The sequence below is a fragment of the Seriola dumerili genome, unplaced genomic scaffold, assembly GCF_002260705.1.
Source record: "Seriola dumerili isolate Sdu_G_001 unplaced genomic scaffold, Sdu_1.0 BDQW01000322.1, whole genome shotgun sequence".
NCBI lineage: Eukaryota > Metazoa > Chordata > Actinopteri > Carangiformes > Carangidae > Seriola > Seriola dumerili.
The window spans coordinates 2289618-2313814 of NW_019174577.1; the positions used below are offsets into that span (position 1 = coordinate 2289618).

The 24197-nt window shown below is 41.4% G+C and overlaps 2 protein-coding genes across 2 annotated transcripts in view; both read left to right on the top strand.

The window, feature by feature from the left end:
* The window catches only part of LOC111232127 (retinoic acid receptor RXR-gamma-B), a 23653-nt gene extending 13147 nt beyond the window's left edge, over positions 1-10506 (top strand). Inside the window, exons 2-10 of the mRNA XM_022759491.1 lie at positions 2167-2402; positions 5907-6051; positions 6419-6598; positions 6884-7044; positions 7752-7881; positions 8390-8522; positions 8929-9020; positions 9310-9415; positions 9870-10506. Of these exons, the coding sequence (XP_022615212.1) occupies positions 2167-2402; positions 5907-6051; positions 6419-6598; positions 6884-7044; positions 7752-7881; positions 8390-8522; positions 8929-9020; positions 9310-9415; positions 9870-10017 (1331 nt within the window). The 3' untranslated portion in view covers positions 10018-10506. The remainder of the gene's footprint in view (positions 1-2166; positions 2403-5906; positions 6052-6418; positions 6599-6883; positions 7045-7751; positions 7882-8389; positions 8523-8928; positions 9021-9309; positions 9416-9869) is intronic.
* A 3005-nt stretch (positions 10507-13511) lies between these two features.
* On the top strand, positions 13512-23183 carry LOC111232089 (LIM homeobox transcription factor 1-alpha-like). Its single transcript, XM_022759442.1, has 7 exons — positions 13512-13717; positions 19476-19696; positions 20535-20710; positions 21294-21371; positions 21752-21836; positions 22223-22405; positions 23041-23183. The coding sequence occupies exons 1-7, from the start codon at positions 13512-13514 to the stop codon at positions 23181-23183; spliced, it is 1092 nt and encodes a 363-aa protein (XP_022615163.1).
* The last annotated feature ends 1014 nt before the right edge of the window (positions 23184-24197 follow it).

Genomic DNA, 24197 nt, shown 5'->3' on the forward strand with positions numbered 1-24197 from the left:
TGTGAACATAAGCAATTATTTCTCTGAACTAGGCAAAAAAAAAACAAAAAAAGAAGCACATCTTTGTGTACACCGGAGCTGAAAGCTACTGCCTGAAGGCAAGTAGAACTGTTGAATTTTTCAGTGAAATGTTTCTCACTGTGTCAGCATTTCTCATTTCCCTTAGATGAAATGAGTAAATGTAATGTTTTGTATCTTCAACTGTGTAATCCTTATTCAGTAACGGTTACAAAGCGAGTAACAACAAGGACTGACAACTCATGACTACTCACTGATGACTACTCTTTCATTGAATGACTAATTATTGCAGCTCTGTGAGGCTCTATGAGGGTCCTTTGGTACAGAGTTTAGCTGCCATACAGAGCAAAAGCATCTCTTTTTCACATTTAGACTCTGGAGCAGAAATAGGGAAGTCACATTTCATTGTAAGCCTGTCTTTGGCCACAGTGACTCTTTGCTAATATTTTCAAGGGAAAAGGGATTGCATTATTTGTCTATTGGAAAATATATTGGCAAATTGAACTGTCTTGTAAAATCATCTTTGGAAATGTGAAAATGAAACTTAAAGTTAATCAAGACAATGGAGTAGATGTTATAATCCTGCGATGTGCATCACAAAAAAAGCATCATCCCCTCTCTGGCACCCTGTTGAGCTCTGAGGAAGGAAAAGAAGAAACAAAGCAAAACACAGGTGCTTTTCATTGTGTGAGAGGGTATCATGCCCACTCCCACCTTTATACACACACATTCACACACACACACACACACACACACACACACACACACACACACACACACACACACACACACACACACACACACACACACACATCCACAAACACAGGAATGTGACATTTAACTAAGAACAGTGGCATTGGGCCCAGTATCACACTGTGCATGTGTGTGTAAAGGTGGGTGGGGGATGGTGCACTGACAAGAAGAAGCTTCTGCATTTTCTGGCCGTTCAGACTGATCCAAACATTCATGTGCGTATGGTGGTATGTCACTCTTCATCATTATCAAAAAAAAGTCAGTTATTGGCCCCGAAGGCTCCTGTTTTTTGCATCTGTTCATCTATTCACATCACATCTATTGTGACAGCCTGTACTTATTATTTGCATGTATGTACTATGTATATATTTATTAATTATGTGTACAGCACATGTCGGTCCATGTATGTACATACTGTATGTGTATATTGGTCGGTACACACCACACCCTGCTACCCAGTTGACCGACAGCTTTTCTAAGTAGGTCATCTATGTAAATGCCAGCCTGTCAGTTTACATCAATGGATGCAAAGCAAAGTCAGCACCCTGCGACCAAAATCGGGCGGACTTCACTCTGTGTAGCCATATTTACACACCACTGACTGCATAAATGCATATTGCACTGTCAGTAAACAATATGTTCTCAAGCTTTTGGTCCTTTCATATGGCCATTAACATAGAAATCTGTTCATCTGCTATACTGTCATTTTCCCATGTACAGTATGTTTTATGCTTGTAGGCTAATCATTGGGACGAAATTTGCAATAACTTTTGTCTGCTGCTGCTGCTCCACTCATATTAAAGGGTGATTTTGTGGTGTATTTGCTCTTATGGGGTCTTAAAGCTGCTATAGTCAATATTTTATATCAGCAATGCATCAAATGACTGTGCGTAATGTGAAAGGTATTGCCGGTACTAACAAGCGTGCCGAGAATTATCGCCCACCCCTGCAGTTTGCCTAAGAGCCCTACAGGGAGTTTTTGTGTCTTTTAACTCATTGTTTTGGTTTTACAGCCTGCAGCTTTAATGTTCTGGTTCACTCCCACCACTCTCATTAGTGCTGTTTGCAGCCACAGCAGGCAGCTGTTTTCGGCGAAAAAAAAAAAGGCTCTTAAAACCCATTGCAGACTACCTGCTCAGCATCAAACACCAGGCAGCAGAAGTTAGTGACAAGCTGGTGAACGTAGTGGAGCATTTAGCAGCCAAAGGGTCAACTAATAGAGGACTGTCAGATGACCTGAAACGTGACTCCAAATGAACGCTAATTATCTCTCTGACACAGTGTCAACAAAATGCTTAGATTACAATCCTCACAAATGCAGGATTTGCTGTATTGGATTGCACCAGCTTACACTTCTTAACTTTGTTCCCTAACACACCTTTCCTTCTCCTCTAGACTCCACAGGGCCAATGAGCACGGCCCACACCCACCCGCCTCCCATGGGTGGCATGGTGGGCCACCCGTCAGTCATCAGCACTTCCAGGCCCCTGCCGTCCCCCATGTCCACCTTGGGCTCGCCGATGAATGGCCTGGCCTCACCCTACCCCGTCATTACATCATCACTGGGCTCACCTTCTGTGTCGCTGCCGTCCACGCCCAACATGAACTTTGGACCACTCAGCAGTCCCCAGGTGAGAGAATGTGTGGCTGTTTTGATGGTAGTCAGATTCAGTAGCGATGGACGTTGTCTTAAAAGGCTTCTTTTTCAGAAAAGGCTTGAATTTAAATATTTTCCCCTTAATGTAAATATAACCTTTCTACTTTTTTTTTTTTTAATTTATGTTCAATTCATTAATAATAATAATTTATACACCTGCATTCCACGTGCAATATTGTTATTCATCCTCTTGGTTTACCCACTTAACTTTGTTTAAAAACAGACAAGGACTTCTATTCATCACTGCTCTTATCAACAGAGGTTTATATTCTTTCAAATGACTTTTTTTGGCAAGGTTCATCTGCTTGAAACTATCATGTTCTTTGGTTGATCATGTGCCTCTCCTTCTTGGAATCCCCGACAGCGGTCAGGAGGTTGAAGGTTAGCCATATCCAATGTGTTTGGCTGGCATACCTTGGCTTTTCCCTCTCTCCCCTACCCTTCTACTGACCTTTAAACATCTCGCCCCAAAAAGGTCATCACTGGGTTCTGTGTTGCTGCTGTCATGCGAGGGGACTTAAGACGCAGTCCAACTATTAGCCCTTTAATGGATTACTGGGAGAAAGGGAAAAAACAGAAATAGAGAGCAGCCTTTTTTCCTACTTTCCTGACATTTTTCCTGTTTTTCTTCTTAGCTTGTCTCTAATTGCGTTAGTCTCCCTTTATAGTTCCATTTTGGTTATTCTAGCAGTCTTTTATAATCCAAACGCAGCTCCCTCCTGTGTGAGGTTGCATCTTTTCAGATGGCACAAATAATAAACAGCAACACCCACAAGACTTCTCTTTTTGCTCTCTGGCACAATTGACAGAAAGTCAGAGAGCTAATGATGGTATGTTCTTTAAGTGGTCCTCTGAATGAACTACAAACCCCACAAGGCTCAGTGCATCTATAATCGCACACATGCAGAAACAAACGTACACACACACACACACACACACACACACACACACACACACACACACACACATTGTGCTTCAGAGACTGGATGGAGGCCAGTGCTGCAGGGTGCAGCAGACGATAATATATGTTGCTTCAGTCGCAGTATGGATCCGTGCCTTTAGGGACAGTCAGGGTTAATACGATCGTATGGTGTAACCATCTCTCCACCACTCGCCAACAGCCAGTGACCAAGCCACCATAAGGTCATTGTGTCACGTAACATCTCATACTGTTTGTATGGGTGAACTGGAGTTCAAGAGCAGTTCGGGGTTGACCACAAGCAAATTCAATATTATGCTTGTACATCTATATTCATGTTTCCTACTATCATCTTGTTCTTTTCAACCCTTTAACAGTCTTAATCAGTATTTTCTGATCATATAAATTACAGCATATTCATAGTGAATAATAAATTATTTTGTATTTTTCAACTATTTTAGTTGCAACAGAAAACATTAAAACACAGATTTAATATTCAGTTATTTGAATTACATTATTAAATCATGTTTTGAAATACCTGTCAGTCAGTTTGCAGTTTAGATTGGGGCAGGTGGCTGTATTTTTGTCAGTATTTATGGCTGCAAATAAAGATCATTTTCATTATTAATTAATCAGTCAGTTATTTTCTCGATTAATTGATAAGTCATTTGGTGCGTGAAATGTAAAAAAAAATGCCCATAACAGTCTCCCAAAGCCCAAACTGACATTACCCTAACTCCTTTTCTAACCAGCAGTCTAAAACCCAAGTTTGCCTATTTGGTTAAATATCATGGAAGACTTAGAAAAACAGCAATTATTCATATTTTCAAAGCTGGAACCACCCTAACCAATGACTTAAATGATTAATCAATTATTAGAAAAGTTGCAGACTATTTATCCATTGGTTAGTTTACTGATTAGTTGACTAATCGTTTAATCTCTATTTGCATTTTTATCACCCATTGTGCCTTTAAAAGTCAGAATGAATGTGCATGGTTGCCAATTGAAAATAAATCTGTTTTTCATAGATTTTCACTGGTTCATTTATGATTTTTACCGAAAAGTGGATACACACGTCTGGCCCATTAAAGGCCCAAGTAAACCTTACATGTATGATGCAGTATGTTCTTCATACCATGTGTCGTATAAAGAATTTATGATGCATCAATAATCCATATACAGTGCTTGTAGCCCTTTTTTGCACCAATATGTTGTCTGTCTGAAATGGCATGTGTGTCTGAACAACTGTTTGAATGCACCGCAAGGCTTCTTTTTTCAAACCATACATGTGTAAAATTAATTATTCGTGAAAACTGCATTGAAGAGCATGTCGAAGAGGAATAGCTGTGCACCGCTGACTCACTGATGAGCGAATACGTAGGGGGCTGAATGCTCATTTAAGTGTGACTGTGCGCCTGTGGGGCATCTACAGTCGAAGAGGGTAGTGGCGAATAGAGAACTAGTGTGCTTGGGGGAAAACTGAAGGACAGAAAAAAGATGTCTTGTGTACACTCCTCTGCTTTAAGGTCGCACCCGTAGAGTCCTCAGTTCAGTTTGCCATTAGAGTTTATTCAGACGAAAGTGCACTTCGTAAATAAGTGATAGGGAGAGCCTGAGGTGACTGTGAGGAGGCTGTCCTATATGTCATACTGCATCAAAGATATAGAACAGGAGGGCATATGTAGGTCAACCTTGTTGTTTCCAGTTGGATTGCAGATGTTTGCACATAAACAACTAAACAAACAGAAATGTGCCGCACATGCATCCCACCTGGCTCTCGTCAGCAGGAGAGGATCAAAGGGCATGGAGATGATAAGAGAAAGAGAGATATGTAAAATTTGAAGGAAGCCGGACTTGTTGCCTGGCCTCATTGAACAGGGTTCATTACCTCTACTGAGAGGACACTGAGAGCCTCACTTATTTTAACCTTGGTGGGTTGTTCACACCTTGTTGTATAATGGGGCTCCTTGAGGTCACACAAGGCCTCATACTGTGGTAAGAGTCCTCAGTCTCATTAAGTAAGATGTGAAGTTTTGTCAAGCCACCTGGGAATCTTTCAATTCTCCAAAATTAAAGATTGGCCGGATAAAATTATGCAGAGATTAAAAGCATCAACATCTGAAACACTACTTAAACATTACCTTCATTCCCAGAAATTTGAAGACCCTACACAGGAGCCCCCTCTGCTGTTTGTGTTTGAGAACTACACATTCTGCACACGTGACTCCTAAGCCTCTCCCTGTCAACAAACAAATAAAAAAAATAAAAAAAACCTGTTTGACAAGCCTCTGACAGAAGACTTAGCTCCTCCCATTGCCAGAGCATGTGATCGCACCCTGAGACACTTTCACAATAAAGCGTGTGGGTGGAGAGAAAGTAATAATATGGGTGAGCGGAAAACAAACTGAGAAAATAGAGGAAGAGAGAGTGTCATGAGACTGCCTAACACTTTTAACTCTTATTTCCCCTCTGCTTCCTCCTCTGCTCTGTTTTGTTCAGTTCTGGCCACCTAAGCTTCAACTCTCTTTGTTCTCTCTTCTGTCTTCCTGTCATCCTCAGATGAACTCTATGAACAGTGTCAGCAGCTCGGAGGACATCAAGCCTCCGCCAGGCCTACAGAACCTGGGAAACATCAACTACCAGTGTACGAGCCCCGGGGGAATGTCAAAGCACATCTGCGCCATTTGCGGGGACCGCTCCTCAGGTAATGTTAGAGGGTTAGGATGGAGGATGGAGAAATGTACACTGCCACTCCCCACTAACATTCCCACAGAGATGACAAGAAGAAAGACAACAAAGACAGATGTTTTCAAGATAACATGTAAGGGATTTTGTCAGATTTAACAATCTATTTTTTTCCTGTTGCAAAGATCTTTATTGTGGTGTTGTTGCTGTATTTACAAAATAGGAAAAAAAAATTTCACTGTGTAGTAAACGGCAAACATGCTTCCAATCCTGACTCCAAACATGTGTCCAAAAAGAGGTTTACAGTCCACACCATGAACCTTATGTACTGTGCGGTTTAGTGCTGGCTCAAAGCAGGTGTGATGTTGTGGGTTTTGTTTCCACAGGAAAGCACTACGGTGTGTACAGCTGTGAGGGATGCAAAGGCTTCTTCAAGAGGACCGTCCGAAAAGATCTCACGTACACATGTCGAGACAACAAGGAGTGCCTGATTGACAAGCGCCAGCGAAACCGCTGCCAGTACTGTCGCTACCAGAAGTGCCTGGCCATGGGCATGAAGAGAGAAGGTGTGTGTGTGCATGTGGGAGATGAATAGGGATAGTTCTGGGTCTGAGTCACAGGCCTGTGTTCTTTAGTCTTTTCAAACCCAAAGTCATCACTTCAAATTCATGTAGTGCGAACATGAATTGTTCAACCCTGCAGAAATATATTTTAAGTTCTAATCAAGATCCATGTCAGGCTGATATGCATGGAAAGCTCAATAACATGATGCAAAGCACATCTTAATTATACTCTATATTTGTATGGATATATTGGTGCATTCATGAAAATGTGTGTGTGTATATGCGTAGCGGTGCAGGAAGAGAGGCAGCGTGGGAAGGAGCGAGGGGAGAATGAGGTGGAATCTACCAGCAGTTTCAACGAGGACATGCCTGTGGACAAGATCCTGGATGCTGAGCTCGCTGTGGAACCCAAAACAGAGACGTACAGTGACGGCAGCCCCGGAAACTCTGTAAGAATCACAGGCACTGAGCTGGATGGGGCCAAACCCATGAGCTCTTACTGTTTTTACCATGAGGCCAAGGTGTTATCTGACAGATGCCACTGGATGATGTTGGTCCTGATCTGTGGTGGTCAAAAAACATATGTACCCTAGCAAAGCAAAGTAGATATTTGCAATCCTGCAGCTGAAGTGATGGAATATGTTCAGTCCAAGTGTAAATAAATTCAAGAAAGAATCTTATAAACACTGATACAGCAGATCCACGATTCAAATGTTCTGATTAGTAAGCAAATCTAAGGTAAATAACACAAGATGAGCAGTTTATGGTGGTGAATCCAGGCTCTACTATAACTCCATTATTCGGACAAGCCACTGTCAGTGCTGCTGACAGCTGTTTTATTCTGAGAAGTCAGCAAATCAACAGTGAAGTAGACACTGACCTGTACAATCTCATGCAGCCCTGCAACAAATCCTACCACCAAAATCTCATAATGTTGAACTGCAGTGACACTGTACCAGTGGTAACTCAACTCTGAGATCATTCCGGAGACTGTCTTCACAAGTCTTGAGAGGAATCTGTTGGTTTAGAAAGCACCCGAAAATAGATGCAAAGCAGCTGCACCTGCTCTAACTGCTGTTAGATAAATTTAGAAGGAGCTCACCAGCACAGTTATTGACTGTATTGTTTTGGCATTTTTACCCTTGTTCCTCTCCAGACCAACGACCCAGTCACCAATATCTGCCAAGCAGCAGACAAACAGCTCTTCACACTGGTGGAGTGGGCCAAAAGGATCCCGCACTTCTCTGAACTCCCGCTCGATGATCAGGTCATCCTACTACGAGCAGGTAGGCACACATGCAAACCCATGCATTCAGCAAGCATGTGTGTACATACTTAAAAACTTAAAAATGCATGTAATGTTACACAAAGGTACCACTAATAACAGTAATCAAGTCTTTCTACAAACCAGTAGTTATTCATCTCTGGGCAGATAGTCTATTTAAGTCATCCACATTTGCTGAGCACATTTTTGCCATCTAGTTTAATGGAGCAGTGAAACCAAATATAACTGGACTATTTGCCAAGTCCCAGCAGTGCAGTTTGTAGCTGTACCAGGGCTGACCTCTGCTGGTGAGAGATTTCACACACAGGCCTGAATGAGGAAGTCAAGAAGTCTCACAGAAAGACCCAATAAGAATTATTTTATCTTTAAGAAAAACATGGGAAGGCAGACAGATCACAGAAATCTTCTGAAATGATGTCACAAAACATTTACAGAAACTTTAGAGGGACCGTGAGGTAGGGATGGACAGAAAGATGGAGAGGTCACAGTTGTTGTCTTTTTGTACCTAGGCTGGAACGAGTTGCTTATTGCCTCATTCTCGCATCGCTCAGTCACGGTAAAAGACGGCATCCTGTTGGCGACAGGCCTCCACGTCCACAGAAGCAGCGCCCATAGTGCTGGAGTGGGCTCCATCTTTGATAGGTAGGTAGCACATATGGCGGTGGTCGGCTTGACAACAAGGCTTTTTAGGTTAAACATCTAAAAAGCCTTGTGTTGCTGGTAGTACAGACCCCTATTAGTAAGAAGGAAGTGCAACTGAAATGCACTTCCGCAAGAATTGATGAACTAAATGTTGTCCTGTCAAACCACTCCGGATGCTTTTATAGTCACTTTGTGGTCTTAGGTTGGCAACATCTTGCCAGTGCTTTACACCACTGTTACCTTCATTCACAAAGTTTTGTAGTGTCACGTGAGTGAAGCTGAATGCTTACTCCTGGAAAAATGCTAAATGCTGAGATGAAGGCTAAGTGTATATCTATATTTGGTGATCGACTGATTTACAGTCCATGTTGTGACTCTCTTATGTTATTGTCTTCATCTCCTGCAGAGTCCTGACAGAGCTGGTATCTAAAATGAAAGATATGCAGATGGATAAGACAGAGCTTGGCTGCCTGCGTGCCATCGTCCTGTTCAACCCAGGTCAGTTACATCATAGTCTAGAAAGCAACATAAGCAGTTATTCACAATGCAATGATGCAGCAGATTGGTTTTACATATAGGTCAAACATAATGCCGGGCATCATAATATGGTTTTATGACTTCACTGTGCACCCATGTATTTTTATAAAGGATAGACACAGTGGCCTTGTGACACCATGGCTTTAATTTCTGTTTTGGCCTCAAATCGGTTTAAAAGCAGGTGGATGTTTTGTGGATCAGAAGGGATTTTATGTGGTTGTGTGTGACTGTGAATTTGTGTTTGTTTCAGACGCAAAAGGTCTTTCAAACCCACCAGAGGTTGAGGGGCTAAGGGAAAAAGTCTACGCTTCATTGGAGTCGTATACAAAACAGAAATACCCGGACCAGCCTGGCAGGTAGGAAATGCATTACATTACAGGATCAATCAATCAATAATCAATCAATTAAACACCATTGTTTTAATTGCTGCTTTGGATTGTACAGAGCAGTGAAGATTGTAGATTACATTACTGCACAGCTCTTCCAAAACTAAAACACTTTGACTCGACTCCTTCATTATGTTTAAAAGGATAAAGGTTGGTGGTGTTCTTCCTTACATGGTGGTGGTGATGGTTTCAATTGATTATTTTGATTTTACTGTTGGGAGCTAAATAAGAGCAACAGGTGCTGGGAAATAAAAGCCCACACCACCAATTAAATTAAGATGAAGGTTAAGCTTTGAATGATAAACATAATAATGACAGTAATTATTTTCTAGCAAATTTGGGAATTAATTTAAAATTGAACTTGCAATTATGATTGCTAAAGCTGAAGCCTCAGAATATACCTCACTATTTTCCTCTTTCCCAGGTTTGCCAAACTGCTGCTCCGCCTGCCTGCCCTGCGCTCCATCGGCCTCAAGTGCCTGGAGCATCTGTTCTTCTTCAAGCTGATTGGGGACACACCTATTGACACCTTCCTGATGGAGATGCTGGAGGCTCCGCATCAGATCACATGACACCAGTCCCCTCTCCTTCCCCCTGTATATACTCCCACATTGTCAGCGATATGAAGATGGAATTAAAAAAAAGACTGATTTAAATTGTAAAACAGCATATTTTGTACCAAGCAAAACATTGTAATTAAAATTTTAAAAAAGTATTTTGAGGGTGTGGGGAGGATGAGACGGAGGATTGAGTACACTGTCATAATGAATTCTAATGCAACTGTTAACAGATTTCTTTTGTAAATAGATAATTTCAGGTGTCCATTTTAAAAACCCGATGCAATTTGAAAAAGAATAATATTTTATTCAAAGAGGACTTGAATAAAAACAGAAACCATCCCTGCATTTCTTAAAACACATTTGAGAATTCTTACAGAATAAAGTTATTTAAAAATTTATCTAAAATGTGTGTTTGTATTGTCATATTTTGACATGTATAATAAATTGTTAAACTGCACAGCAGCATCAATATTAAAAAATGCAGGTTGTTACCATTTTGATGTCCTAAGATTCCCCAAAAGTAAAAATGACTATTCCTCTGTCTTTCTTATATTTCCATGCTCCAGCCACCAGATGGCACCCATTGAGTGTAAACATGATGACACACACAGACATCAAGACACACACATTCTTGTCTTATGTGTCTTATGTGAAGACACTCATTGACATAATTCATTATCTAGCCCCTTACCCTAACCCAAAATCAGAAGTAAATGTGGCAGTAAATTATAGAAAGGCTGAAGTTAAAAATGTAATCAAATGAGAAATGGTAAAGAAATGGCAATAAAAATGGAACAGGGAAACTAAAGATCAGGTATTACAACAGTATCCAAAGTAAAGTTGGAGAAATGAGAGAAAGTAGCAGAACTAAAAAGAGGAAGACATCATCCCATGGATGAGATTTGGGCATTCTAGTCTTAACAGTACACTTAAGAAAACTGGTAAACATGCAACTGGTATATATTTAACTGGTATTATAATGTACAGGAAACATTAAAACATGTAATTATTTATTGTCCTCATGAAAGGAAGGTTCTCAAATACATATTGGAAAAAGATCATATCAAACTTGAACTAAAAGAATTGTTCCAACTGAATTCGGAATGTGAGGTAGAGAAGTATAGTTACATTTTTTGAAAAGACTGGACGAAAGAATAGGCCATATTATATTTCATAAGAATCATTCCGGTCTAAACCAGAAGGTGGCAGTAATGCACCTAAAAGCTGTTTGCCAACCACCTTACATCAACATCAGTAGAAGAAGATGATTTTTTTTTTTTGTTTTGATGCCATGCCGAAAAGTCACTATGTTCTCGATTGCCTGGAGAAATCTACTTTGTATACTCTGCCAATGCAAGAACGGAACCATAAAGAACTCACTGGCAGGAATTTATTTTTTATCAGGTTCACTCCACTGTTCCAAACATTTTACTTTGAGCCCACCACTGCAAGGACTGCTTCAAAAATCGTGCATAGTTTGATACTGGATTTACGCGATGGTTATTTGTAAAGGACAGGGCAGTTTACACTTTATGTTGCCCAATGGGAGACTCAGGCCCACAAACTGTAAGTATGCATTATTATTTGTAAATTTTGTGATGTTCAAAAGGGTCGCAGGTGACCTGATTGTGTGCAAAGCAGCGTAGCAACATACACATTTGTGAATATTGACATGCTATACCTCGTTAGCTTGGATAAATTATCCACAATTGAACCATTCAGTTAATTTGTCAGTAACTACAAGCACAAAAGTACAATTAATTCAGATTTACCAGCAATGTAAACCAGACTGCAAAGCGTGGTGACTCCCTACCTTTGAAACTTCACTTGGTAAGTTTGATTGGTGCTCAATTTCTTTCTCTCTTTTTAGCATTTATCCTTATCCCTATATGTGAGACTGCATATCAATTATCAGAGGCAGAGACTCATCTTCAGTTGAGCTGGCTTTATAGCCTAAAATGTCGCAGCAACATTACATACTGACCAACTTGGGGCACAACGTCTTCTGACTAGTCAATATATACACACTGCACACAACTCTACCTAATCCTGCTATAGAGTGCTGCAGGGATGATGTGTTTTTTTTATCTATCTATCTATCTATCTATCTATCTATCTATCTATCTATCTATCTATCTATCTATCCCTTAAAAGTATTGTAATTTTGATGGCGAAGGCAGGAGTTCACTTGTCAAACCACTTGGTTTATTCAAACTTCACAAAGGTACAGCTCAGCATACTCGGCTCTCTGCAACCTATAACAGAGCTCATCAGCAACCTACTCTAAACATAGTGTTGGAGCTATTTGGTGTTATTTAGTTTAGTGTTTACACATAGGTCAAACCAAACTTCAACAAGTGCAGTCGGCCAGCCCTCACCTCCAGTGCTCCGCCACTCACCAAAACACATAGGCTAATGACTTTTACCAAATCAGAGGGGAGACTATAGTCTGACTAGTCAGAACCCTAACTACAGGCCTACACTATGGAAGTATATGACCCTTTAACCTGCACTTCACTTCCTGAACACTATTATTATTTTCTAATGGGAAGAAAAAATCCTTTCATGTGCGTCTGTGGTAACACTGGAATTCAGCATGGGGAGGAGAGAGAGTGAGAGAGAGAGACAGAGACAGACGGAAAGAGAGAGAGAGAGAGAGCGAGAGAGAGTGACAAAGGGAGGGGGGGCGGGAGAGGTAACCTGCACCTGCACATGGAGGAAGTCTCTCTCTCCCTCTCTCTCTCTCTCTCTCTCTCTCTCTCTCTCTCTCTCTCTCTCTGTCCTTCCCGTTCATTCCTAATAGGATAATTGATAGATAGCCTAAATAGTCAATAACTCTGGACTCAGCGAGGTCGGCGGAAGCTCTGAGGAGAAACTTTGATGCGCTGCTCTCTGAGTCTCAGAGCAGCAAGTTGCAGCAGGAGTTTGAGCGCCGGAGATGCTCCGAAAGGAACTGGGAGTTTAAAATCTAAAACACTTTGCTACCGTCAGGAAACTCGCATATAACAGGTAGGTTTGTTTTTTTTAACTTGGTTTTTATTTCATTTTTGAATAAGCCTATCTATTTTGCCTTTGATTAACTTTGGTCAAAATCACTATGTTTCGTTAGAGGACTGCAGTGGTGGATCTAGGAGGGTAAAAAAATTATGAATTAATTATATTAATGACCATTAATTAGTAAGACTTAGATTCAGAATACAGTTTTTAAACTTTGTATTTCACTGAGATTATTTTTCGCATTATTTAATACACATGGTCACCAATTGAACGTCATCATTGGTTTAAATAACGGTCTAAACGATTAAAATAATTAACGTTTCACAATGTAATACTAACTTTTTAATTAAACAACTAGCAATTTAGCTGTTTTTTTCCTAACATTTAAAAGAGGCAAAGTCGCGTTTTGATGAGCCTTCATTAAACTTCTCTCAGCCTTCAGTTTGCCACAGCCCAAATTAGCAAGCACTGTATTTCATCCGCATCCTGCTGATTGGAAAAGTGTTGTAATGAGAGGATTTCCCATCACTGCAGATATGGATCAGAGGGCAGTGTGCGCCGGATGCCACCGGCTGATCTCAGACAGATTCCTGCTCAGAGTCACTGACGGCCTCTGGCATGAGGGCTGTGTGCGGTGCGCAGCGTGCGGGGACGCGCTCAAGAACTCCTGCTTTCTGCGGGACCGCAAACTTTACTGCAAGAGGGACTATGCTGAGTGAGTGCTCACTTCCAACTCTGAATTATTGTTTGGTGTCTGTTGATGTGACAGCTGAAATCATAAAACACTTAGGCACACGCATATTACTTTTCAGCTCTGGCACGAGGCTGCCATGCACGTGAAGGTAAAGAGATTTTCCAGGTTGATCTTACACTGCAATGTTAGTTTTTCTGCACCAAGAAATACAATTGAATTTAGGTTAGAAATTTGCAAAGAAATTGTTTTTTATGGGCCACCACCATAGTCATGTGACCATGTCCGTTTCTCTCACTGGTAAAGTCATTGCATGAAAACATTTTAATTCAATGAATTTTAGCTTGGTGAAGAGTAACGTATATATTTAATGTTCGTTACAGTTGGGTTAGGGTTAGGTTGAAAATACTGCTAATATATATGCAATATGCTAAAATATTGCTAAAATCTTAGCTGCATCCCATTTCTTTTCTAAATACAATTGTGGGGTTTTTTTTTTACAGTAGCCTGTAATTAAACCCTTTTTCTCATCCTGTTTCAAGCTTTGGCTCATATGTTGCAAATATAAGCTACTACCAGGACTTGGTGCCATTAGATGTTTTCTCTATTACATGGACTATAATGTTGTATGGTTCATGTTATAGGTAAAACATCTAATGGCTCTTGTGATATACTTTTCATTTTGGTCATAGGCTGTTTATTTCATTTCATTTTGTTTTTTATTTTATTATTGTTGTATTTTATTTTTTGGCCTCCTGTCCAAAAATGATTCTGTGATTCTGTGATATTAAGGCAATTTTCACAACAGAACCCTTGTCCATGTCTGACCTTGACTAAGAATGTGTGTGTTTGTGTGTGTGTGTGACAGAGAGAGAGCGAGAGAGAGAGAGAGAGAGAGAGAGAGAGATGAATTATTTGTCTTTATAGTAACTTTATACGTGTATATTCCTACATAGTGTTGCATACTGTGCACATGGGTAGATTTTGAAGTTCATGCCAAATTAATTGTGTGTGTTTGTGTAGCTGTGTATGTGTGTGTTTATGGGGTAAGCTGACTTCCAGGGAAGTTGGCACAGTGCGCTAAGAACAAGGTGACTGTAGGAGGAAAGAGTGGCAAGGGAGCTGGAATGTGAGAACACTATTGCATACTGTACATCCATACACACAGACACACATACACACACACACACCAAACAACACGGTCACACCTTCACACACACAAACACCACACACACATACAGCACACAACTAGGGGTAGAGCTCAACTGACACATTGTCAAAATGTGTTAAAATTTCGAGACCCACTGGCGTGGCAACTGCAAGCTGGGGACAACATATGGTCTCGTCGACGAGGTAGTCCCCCCCCGCCCCTCCCCAAAACTCCTAGCATCACCCATTGCCTGACTCCCTCATTGGTGTTCATCACCTCATCCCTTCATTCTTCTTCCAAAACATGCTCTCACCCAAACAAGAGCCAAGACAAAAACTGTACAACCTAAAAGGCAGCAGCTCACATTATCTCTGAACAATTTAGTGATGGTGGTTTTGCCAAGCCGACAGGGAAACAAGAAATGTTACAGTACGCTCACTGGCTCCAAAATGCGCCCCCACCGTTAAGTTCCCAGCCAATTAAGATTACGCTGCAGTGGTGTTGGAGGCCCGTGTGCTTTTGCAAATACTGTATTTGTTAGCAGAACAGTTAAAATTTGTCAGTTTTTAATGATGACTAAGCCCCTATGTAAACATTTTAACTGGCATCTCAATGGATAAATGGAAATCAGAGAGGATTCTTATAAGACCACATTATTCGCAACGCTTATAGCATGATCAGATAATAGCACCTGGCTAAAGCACTGAGAGAAAAGCAGGACTGAGAGGTAATTAGGAGGGTAGAGCCATATGTCAGAAGGTCTGGTGCATCCCTACAAGAGAGACGGCGAGGATGGTGTGAACTTATTTTGGGGGACAGTGCGCTCCATGAGCCCTGGCGTTATGTGCCGTGGCATCTGGAAAGCTCTGCTCACAGCAGCCCCTGTGTCGAGCAATGGGACGACGCCCAACCGACCGTGAGATATCTGACCTGACCAATTAGCAGGAGGCCGGGTGCCAAAGCTCCGCCTCTGAGGTCTCACGTCTCCATCACCCCCCACCCCTCACCCTCCCTGTCTGGGGGTTATGGCACCCTACAGCACATGAGCACCACTTCTGTCCACTATTAGAGTTTTTTTTTTTTTTTTAAACTCTCACAGTGTTTTATCGCACCTTTTTATAAACTATGTTCTGCTCATCCCAAAAGTGATGATTATTCCATACTGTGACAACATTTGTCTGTTAACACCACGTTGTATCTTCTCCCCGAATTTTGCCTTGTTTGTTCCTGTGCTTATGTGGTAAATCAGCGCCAGACAGGCCATCAGGCTTGGCCTCTTCATGGAAGCAAAAGACAGTAATTCCAGTATTTTCTACACTCAAAATGTATTAGTGCAAGAGTCCAAGAGGCTATAATTAGTACCAGAATGTTGAATTATTATTGTATATTTGTAATTATTATATCTCATGATTAATGTGTACATTTCTGCCAGAACATGCAGAGGGTTTAAAAAAAAAAAAAGAAGATGGACATGGCAGGAAGGAAACAAACTTACACCAAATCAATCGGTATTCAAGAAAAATCAGTTTTGATCAACTATAGTTAAAAACATCAAATAATCGATCAAGATCAACGGCAACAATTATGAGGCAAAATAAAAAAAATAAAAAAAAACATGGGCTCCAAAAAAGGAAACATAAATAATTAAATTGCAGTAAGGAAAATGAAAAAAACTAAAACCATGTGTGACAGGTATTCACACTGGGATCTTGAAGCAATCTGTAGTTTTGGTCTTGTGTAGTCTTTAATGGAGGCATGTGCTATTTGTGTAGCGTTTTTCTTCTTCAGGTCACTTAGGAGTAGTTTGAATACATATATAAATTACTGAACCAGTACAACTTCACATACTTTATAACTTAATAGAACTATAAGGAAAATGTGATTTGGAGGATCAATAATTGTGTAAATGATTTTCTTGATCACAATTTCCTGTGGCAGAAGTTTTTTTAATTTATAATTTTCCTTCCTGACATTTATAGAATCTCATTAAATCACATAATAATAATAATAATAATCTCATTCAGATGTGATAATATTCATGGGATTTGGATAACCACTGGAGCTTTACTAAATTTAGTGACTCATTAATGATGAGTTGATCTGTTTAAATGATTGGATGAATTTATTTTCTATTGGCCATTCTCAGTAAGTTAATACATTTGTCTTTTAATATTTCTTTAATGATTCCAAATGTAATATAATGGCATTTGTATGCAATTAAATTCTGGCAGTATTTTTTCCCCGACATGATTGTATTGTACGTGCAATTTATGTAGTTTGTTAGTTAGTCTGACCTGTAGCAGCCCACACGACACACAATACATACTGTACATGACACAGTACTGTAATTTAATGAAGCAATATGCAAATTCCTGTCTGACAATGTGATGTTTAGGTTGGTTAGATTGTCAGTAGATTTAGATTGGCTAAACGGTTCAGTGGACAGGTGCGCTGGACAGCAGTTTGGTCGTCAGATCAGCGGTGTGACTGGCGGTGCACTTGACCCGCAGATCTGTATCTGATACACAGCTTCTGTTGGTGTGTGTGTTCAGCAAAGGATCCAGGTTAACCCGATCCAGAAACTGGATCTGTGTTCTCTGCTTGTCCAGCAGACCAGCAGTCTATTTGCCTGACTGCCAAAGGTCAGCGCTGAAGTCAAGGCAGGAACAATGAGAGAGGAGCGCTTTGAGTTGATGTGTGTGTTGTGTGTTGTGTGTGTGTGTGTGTGTGTATTTCTGCTAAACACTCATCTTATTATGCAGTGCATCTACCTTGAGAGTGACTTACCCGGGCTGTGTCAGTGTGGAGGAGCACAGGATTTTGCTGACTTATTTCTCTGTAATGATCTTGTCACTAATTGCCGTGTCTAAATCCAGCGTGACTGAGTGTTCCCGCTCTGCTGGCAGGGCCTCTGGGCCAATCATGTCAGCGGAAACTCTGAAATATTAAACACCTTGAGCTGCTCCATAAGTATTGGAGGTACTCTTACCTTTGCATTAACAACGCTTAAGAGTACGAGGGATAATAAGGCAAACTGGAGGAAAGGTGCATAATGGAAAAGCGATTCTCGAAACACGAATGATCTCACAACATTAATGCCCGTAGCTTCTTCTTCACTGACATCCAGCATTAGCATCATATAGAGAAATTAAATTAAGTACTTTGCTGTATCATAGAAACCCAGAGACATTCTGGGTGTTTCCTCTGCCACACTTCCTTTGAAAATATTTCATTGCATCTTCTGTTGCCACAGGAATCCACATACCACAGACGGTATGTTGGCCATATTAAAGTGCATACCATTGAGGCCGTGGGGCAGACGGCTCGGATGGGTCAAGCAGCCCGACTGACCCTCCTGAGCTTCTGGGAATGGGCTTTACTGTTTCCCTAGCGACCCCACAGCAACAGTAAGAGGTCCCAGCAATGTTTGGCTTCAGGATGTTGCAGCTCCACAGCTTTTGACAGGGATGTCTCAACCTGGGTGTTTGCTTTATGTTTAGTCTGAGTCTTTGTTTTCTTGCTAAATTCCCATTTTAGATAAAAGAAGGTCAAAAGCAATATTTGTTTTATTTGAAAGTTGTTGTTTTGTTTTTTTTTAACTTTTTGTGGTGTCTGGTTTTGCACCACCGACACAGCAACTTTTCACTTAAAATGGCTGTGGTTCATCATAACTGAAGTGGACAACATAGGTGGCCAATATAAGAGAAATCCTACTATGCCAATATTACTCCATTACTTAGGGATTTGCATGGATCAGTATTACAAAAAACTTCACATGAAGGTTTTATTTCTTTTTATCTTTCACTCATCTCTTCTGCTTCAAGTTTTTTTTTTTTTTTTACAATACACAGTAGCAAGAAAAAAACTTGAAGTACTGATATATAGTATTTTTTATGTGAAAACAAAAACGTGGAAAAAAAATCTGTCAGTTTCTCATGCCTCTGTGCTGACTGGTCCGGTGACCCAGTCAGGGCTGGAGACAAATGCCAGCTCCAGAATGATGACGCATCATCCTGCGTGACAGACCCAAAATGCCGCGGTGCCAGCCAGCGGACAATGGTCCTGCTGCTTGGGGGCTGGCTCTGTCTTTGTCCCGCTCTGGTTAAGCAGACTTAGGGATAATTCCGCGGATAATTCCTGGGACCGGCGGCTCAGCCTCTCCCACCGGGAGATCTGATTCCCCCCCTCTGCCTGGAGCCATGGCCTGCCGAGAGCTTTTCTCCTGCCTCTCCAGGAGCACAGCCTCGGACATGGCAGCCGGAGCCACGGCAACAGTCTCTGAGGCTAAGCTCACTAGTCCTGGTTGCCAGGCGCTAAGATGCACACCCGCCATGCTAAGGGTATGTGTCTGAGTGTCCAGGGCAGGGGGAGGAGGGGGAGAGGGGAGAAGTCAGGCTGGCAGTTGTTTTGAGTGACAGCTCGACTCAGCAACATTCCCCAAGTCAACCAAGCATGTTTTTTTCTCATGGTGTCCCTTCTTACTGAGGTGTGAAGGGTCCTCAAGTGTCTCAGCTTTACTCCAGCCCTAGTCAGCTAAACAAAAGCATCACTCTCTGTTATTTACTGAGCTCTCACAGTTTCTCTCCATTTCCTCCAATGGTTCCACCCCCACCTTCTCCTCCGTCTCTCCAGTCTGTTTGCGGTGCGTTGTGGGGGCTGCGCTGAGGCCGTCTCTCCTGCAGAGCTGGTGATGCGCGCAGGGGCCGCTGTGTTCCACCTGCGCTGCTTCACCTGCAGCGTTTGTTCCTGCCGCCTGCAGACTGGAGACCGCTGCGTCCTCAGGGAGGGACAGCTACTGTGTGCCAGAGAGGACTACCACCAGTGTCTGGCCAGCCCGACCTCCTCTGACACAGGTACAGGCTTTGTATGCGTACATTGTGTGTGTGTGTGTACATGTACACTACAAATCAGTGCGTCAGAACAGACTCAGTGCCAATGCAACAGTGGGGACAAAACCACGCAAGACACTGGCTCTTTTTGAACCTGTCTTTGTGTTTTTTTTTTTTTAATTACTGTTGGGTTATTTATCTAAATTAAAATATGTGTGGCAGTGAACAGTTCTAATATGATGTCACCATATGTTACTAATATGTGTATCGTGCATATGCACATTGTTTTGTACAAATAAAACAGTAAATTGACAGTTTAAAGGTAACACTTGATGTTGTAGTATTTAGTACACTGGGTCAGAATAACCATATTTTAACTTGAGTAAATAGCCCAACAGAAATATATATATATAAAAAAATGAGTCACATATTGAATGTGTGTTACACAGTGTCAAACGGGGTCAAAGTTTAATCCAAGTGTGTGTTATTCCTGTAATTTAGAAAGATAATAGGAAGAGATAGAACTCCTTTGCTTTTAATATGTAGGACTGTAACTAATACTATAGGGTTTTTTTTCTATCTACTGATTAAGAATGCAAGTTGTTAAGGGACATTCTAGGTTATTGAAAGGTATTCTGGGAAATGTAGGAAACCTCAAACTGAAGCAGTGATCAGGCAAATTGAGGGAAAGTAGTTAAACTGAAAAAAGTCATAATCACTCAATAACTACGTACAACTAATGTAGTGATCATCTTATATTAATGGCATCAGTTTTCCATTAAATCTGTCTCTCAATAATTGTAATTTTTTGATGTGAGTGACTTGTAGGTAAACAAACATTTCGATCATGTCCATCCACTAGGTAAAAGTGATGATGAGGAAGAAGAGGAGGAGGAATCTGGGAGAGTCACCGGTAGACGAGTTAGATCAGAAGACCTGGACAGCAAACGTCCTAAAAGACCTCGCACTATTTTGACCACTCAACAAAGACGGACCTTTAAAGCCTCCTTTGAGGTTTCATCCAAGCCTTGCCGAAAGGTAAAGTGTTTATCCTGTGTCTGCCCAGTATGTCTGGATCTACTGTGGATACTAAGAGAATCTTGTCATTTTAATGAGAGTACAATGTAGACGAATCTTAGGAATTAGCATGGAATAATTATGGAAACTGGAAGTGTCCATTTTTTAAAGTTTAACAAAAATTATAGTATATTTATCTTTTTAAATGAAGTCCACAAATCGTACGAGCAACTACAGCAGTGGAGAGAATGTGGACAGAAAAACATTATATCATGTCACAATGCAAAGACATTGGGTTATTAGGTTAGCCATGAAGTCTGACACAATTTCATCTACTGCATATATATTACCACTGTTCTGCTATTGGACATATTGTATGGGTAAATATGCTACATGAAAGTAGAGATATTTAGAAAGTGTTATTTTCTCAAACAATAAATTTCAAAAATGTTTTATCCCTTCCTCCTCGTTTGAGGTGGACTACTGTAGTGATACTGATGTTTTTAACCTTCAACTGACCTCCTCTCTCTTTTTATTTTCCTATTTTTTTTTCATCCTCCCTTTCTTTCTTTCTTTCTCCTTCCCCCCTGAATCTTAATCCAAGGTAAGGGAGACCTTGGCAGCAGAGACCGGCCTGAGCGTCCGGGTAGTGCAGGTCTGGTTCCAGAACCAAAGAGCCAAAGTAATACAAAGTACACACACACCCACACACACGCACACACACACACACAGTCATATGCGCTACTAATAAAAGGACTCTGTCTGCACTGTATTTGTATGCCAGAGTGGAAATCAGCCTGGTTATCTCTTCATACAGGAAACTGATGACATCTCACTGCGAGATCGCTGTAGATTAAACCCCATATTTCCTCACAAAGTGGGCTCATGTGTGGTTTCCCTCCTCCACTGAAAGATGTCCTTTACCTCGCTGTTAATACTTTGCAATTGTGTGAACACACTCGTATGCCTGGGTGGCAGAGGGACTGTGTGTGAGTGAGAGGGAATTTTACGATAGACCCGTGTGCACAGTTAGCTGTAATGTCTGGTGATGCTTGTTTTTAGATGAAGAAGCTGGCCAGGAGACAGCAGCAGCAACAGGAGCAGCAGCAGACTCAGGAACACCGTGAGCACCCGTCACATCATACAGGTATTATACTGCTGAAAAATCTTTTAACAACTGTTTCAATATCCACAAATTATTCATGATATTTTCTGTGTATGTCAGGAAAAAGTTACACTAGATGTTCCCCTTCCTGCTCGGTGATTGGGAATTGATTTCCAAAGTGAAATAAAAATCTACATATGCAGTAAAAATTGATTCAAGATGTTAAACAATATTTTGTAGAAGAGCAAGGATGTCTTTCAATGTAACAAATCAATATTACAAAGGTAAAAAAAAATGTCTGACACAAGTCTGACACGTGAAAGTCGCGAAAGTTCATCATCAACAGAGCTCTAAATAGTTACGGCAAAAGCTCACCAAAAGTCATTAACAGACAACAGTGAACCGTGTTTGTGTCCTGTGTCCCACAGCGCCCTCCTGTGGTGGTTTGACCTCTGAGATCGAGCGCCTGGGGTCCTCTTATTCCCACATTCAGCAGCAGCAGCAGCAGCAGATGGGGCTCACCACACTGGAGCAGCAGGACTATGACATGGACCCCTTCAGACAGGGTCTGACCCCACCTCAGATGCCAGGGGATCACATGCACCCCTATGGTAAAGACCTCAGTGCTGCTGTCATACCACGATGGAGAGTTACATGTTCACAGTATTCCTCTAAACCTCAGTGATTAGTGAGATAAGAGAAACCAAGTAAAAAGACATGACTTTATGGCATTACATTTGGCATTATAAAATCTGAACTTAAATCATGAGATTTCAATTTATTTTTTAAATATGGGTTCCAGTCAGCTTCAGCATTGTAGCTGTGGTGTTTCCTGTGGTGCTGCTCTTTGTCCTCATGCTGCAGAATAACTTAAATATTAAGAACTATTTCCTTTTCAGGCCGGCTGAAATGTTTAAATGTAAATCATTCTAGATTTTAGGGCAATATTTTCCCTGATGTTTACAAATGTATTTAAAATGTAGCTAATATTGCTCAAAGGAGATCAGCAAACATTTCTAAAAATATTTTCCAACTTTAAAATGTGTGAAATTACCAGTAGCAGATGTTTCGGGTTGCATGACCTTGTCAGGCAATTTTCAACAGACTTTTCCAACTGTTCAAAATCATTTTAAAGGTAGCCAAGGTTAATTCTTTCAAACTCCCCTCAGATCCAGAGAAAAAAACGAATGAATGATCGGATTATACACGAGGTATTGATAAAGCAGTGATGTTGTCTCTTTTTTAGGCTTTAAGGGCCTGTACGGTGACGTGGACAGAGACCCTCTTTGTCATGTGGCTGACAGCGACTGCCTCGCCCTGGGTGACTCCTCTCTACTTACTCCTATTGACCGCCTCTACTCCATGCAGGACTCTTACTTCACCTCCTGAGAGTGAAGATTGGACTCAGTAAGGAATGGTCCGTCTCCTTCACCCTGCGTCGCTCTCTGGTCTTGTCATTTATTTCTGTGGACAATGCGCAAGGTAGTTGAGGAAGTGGGTGGGGACGTGGGTACACTGTGACACCATGCAATATACTCTAAATCAGTGGTTATCAGGCTATTAGAGGGTGGATATATCATGTGCACCTCCATTTAAACATAATTACACTACTGCCTCTTATGCTTTACAATCCCACTGTTCAACACAGGCTCTTTAAAGTCTCCTGTGTATGCATGACACTGTCGGACCTCTCTCACTATGTTTGAATGTTAGATTATGAGATTATAACTGCATCTACTAATGTAAATAGCCGTTTGGGTGTGTATTTGTATTTATTCTCACAATGTGTGTATGCTGTTCATCTTGAATGAACCAACAATGATCAATAAATAACGTTACGATACAGTGAACATTCAGAATGAGGTGTGTGGCACAGTAAGTATAAAGCGCGGACTGATCCGTCAGGATGAAGATGGGGTATTCATGCTGAGGGTCAGAGCTGGGTCAGTCCATCTTCAGCGCTTATCGGTCCAATCTAGGTGACAGGTCAGCGAGGCATCTTCCCCTGGCTGTTGGGTGGATCATCAGATTGTAAAATGCTGGGCTATGACAGCAGTATGGGTCAGTGGCAGGTAAGCATCACATCCACGCCGCCATCATCAACGCTCACATTGTGCTCCTCACGGTCAAAGTCCCTCGCTGCATTTTTCTGCCTTTTCCTTCCTCCAGTCAAAGCGGACTGGAAGGGGAAGGGGTGGGGGCGACCACCCAGGCACTGTGCCCAGCTGGAATGCACCAATCCTGGGGAAAGAGAGGTTGAGAAAACCCAGGCATTGGGGGGGGGGGGTTCCAGACAACGGAGGGGCTGAAAGCTGTGTCAGGGGAGAATGCCCAGGGTGACACAGAGATATGAAGCCCCACTGTATGGAGTGCCTCCTTGCCCCAGCCATGAACCCTCTCTTG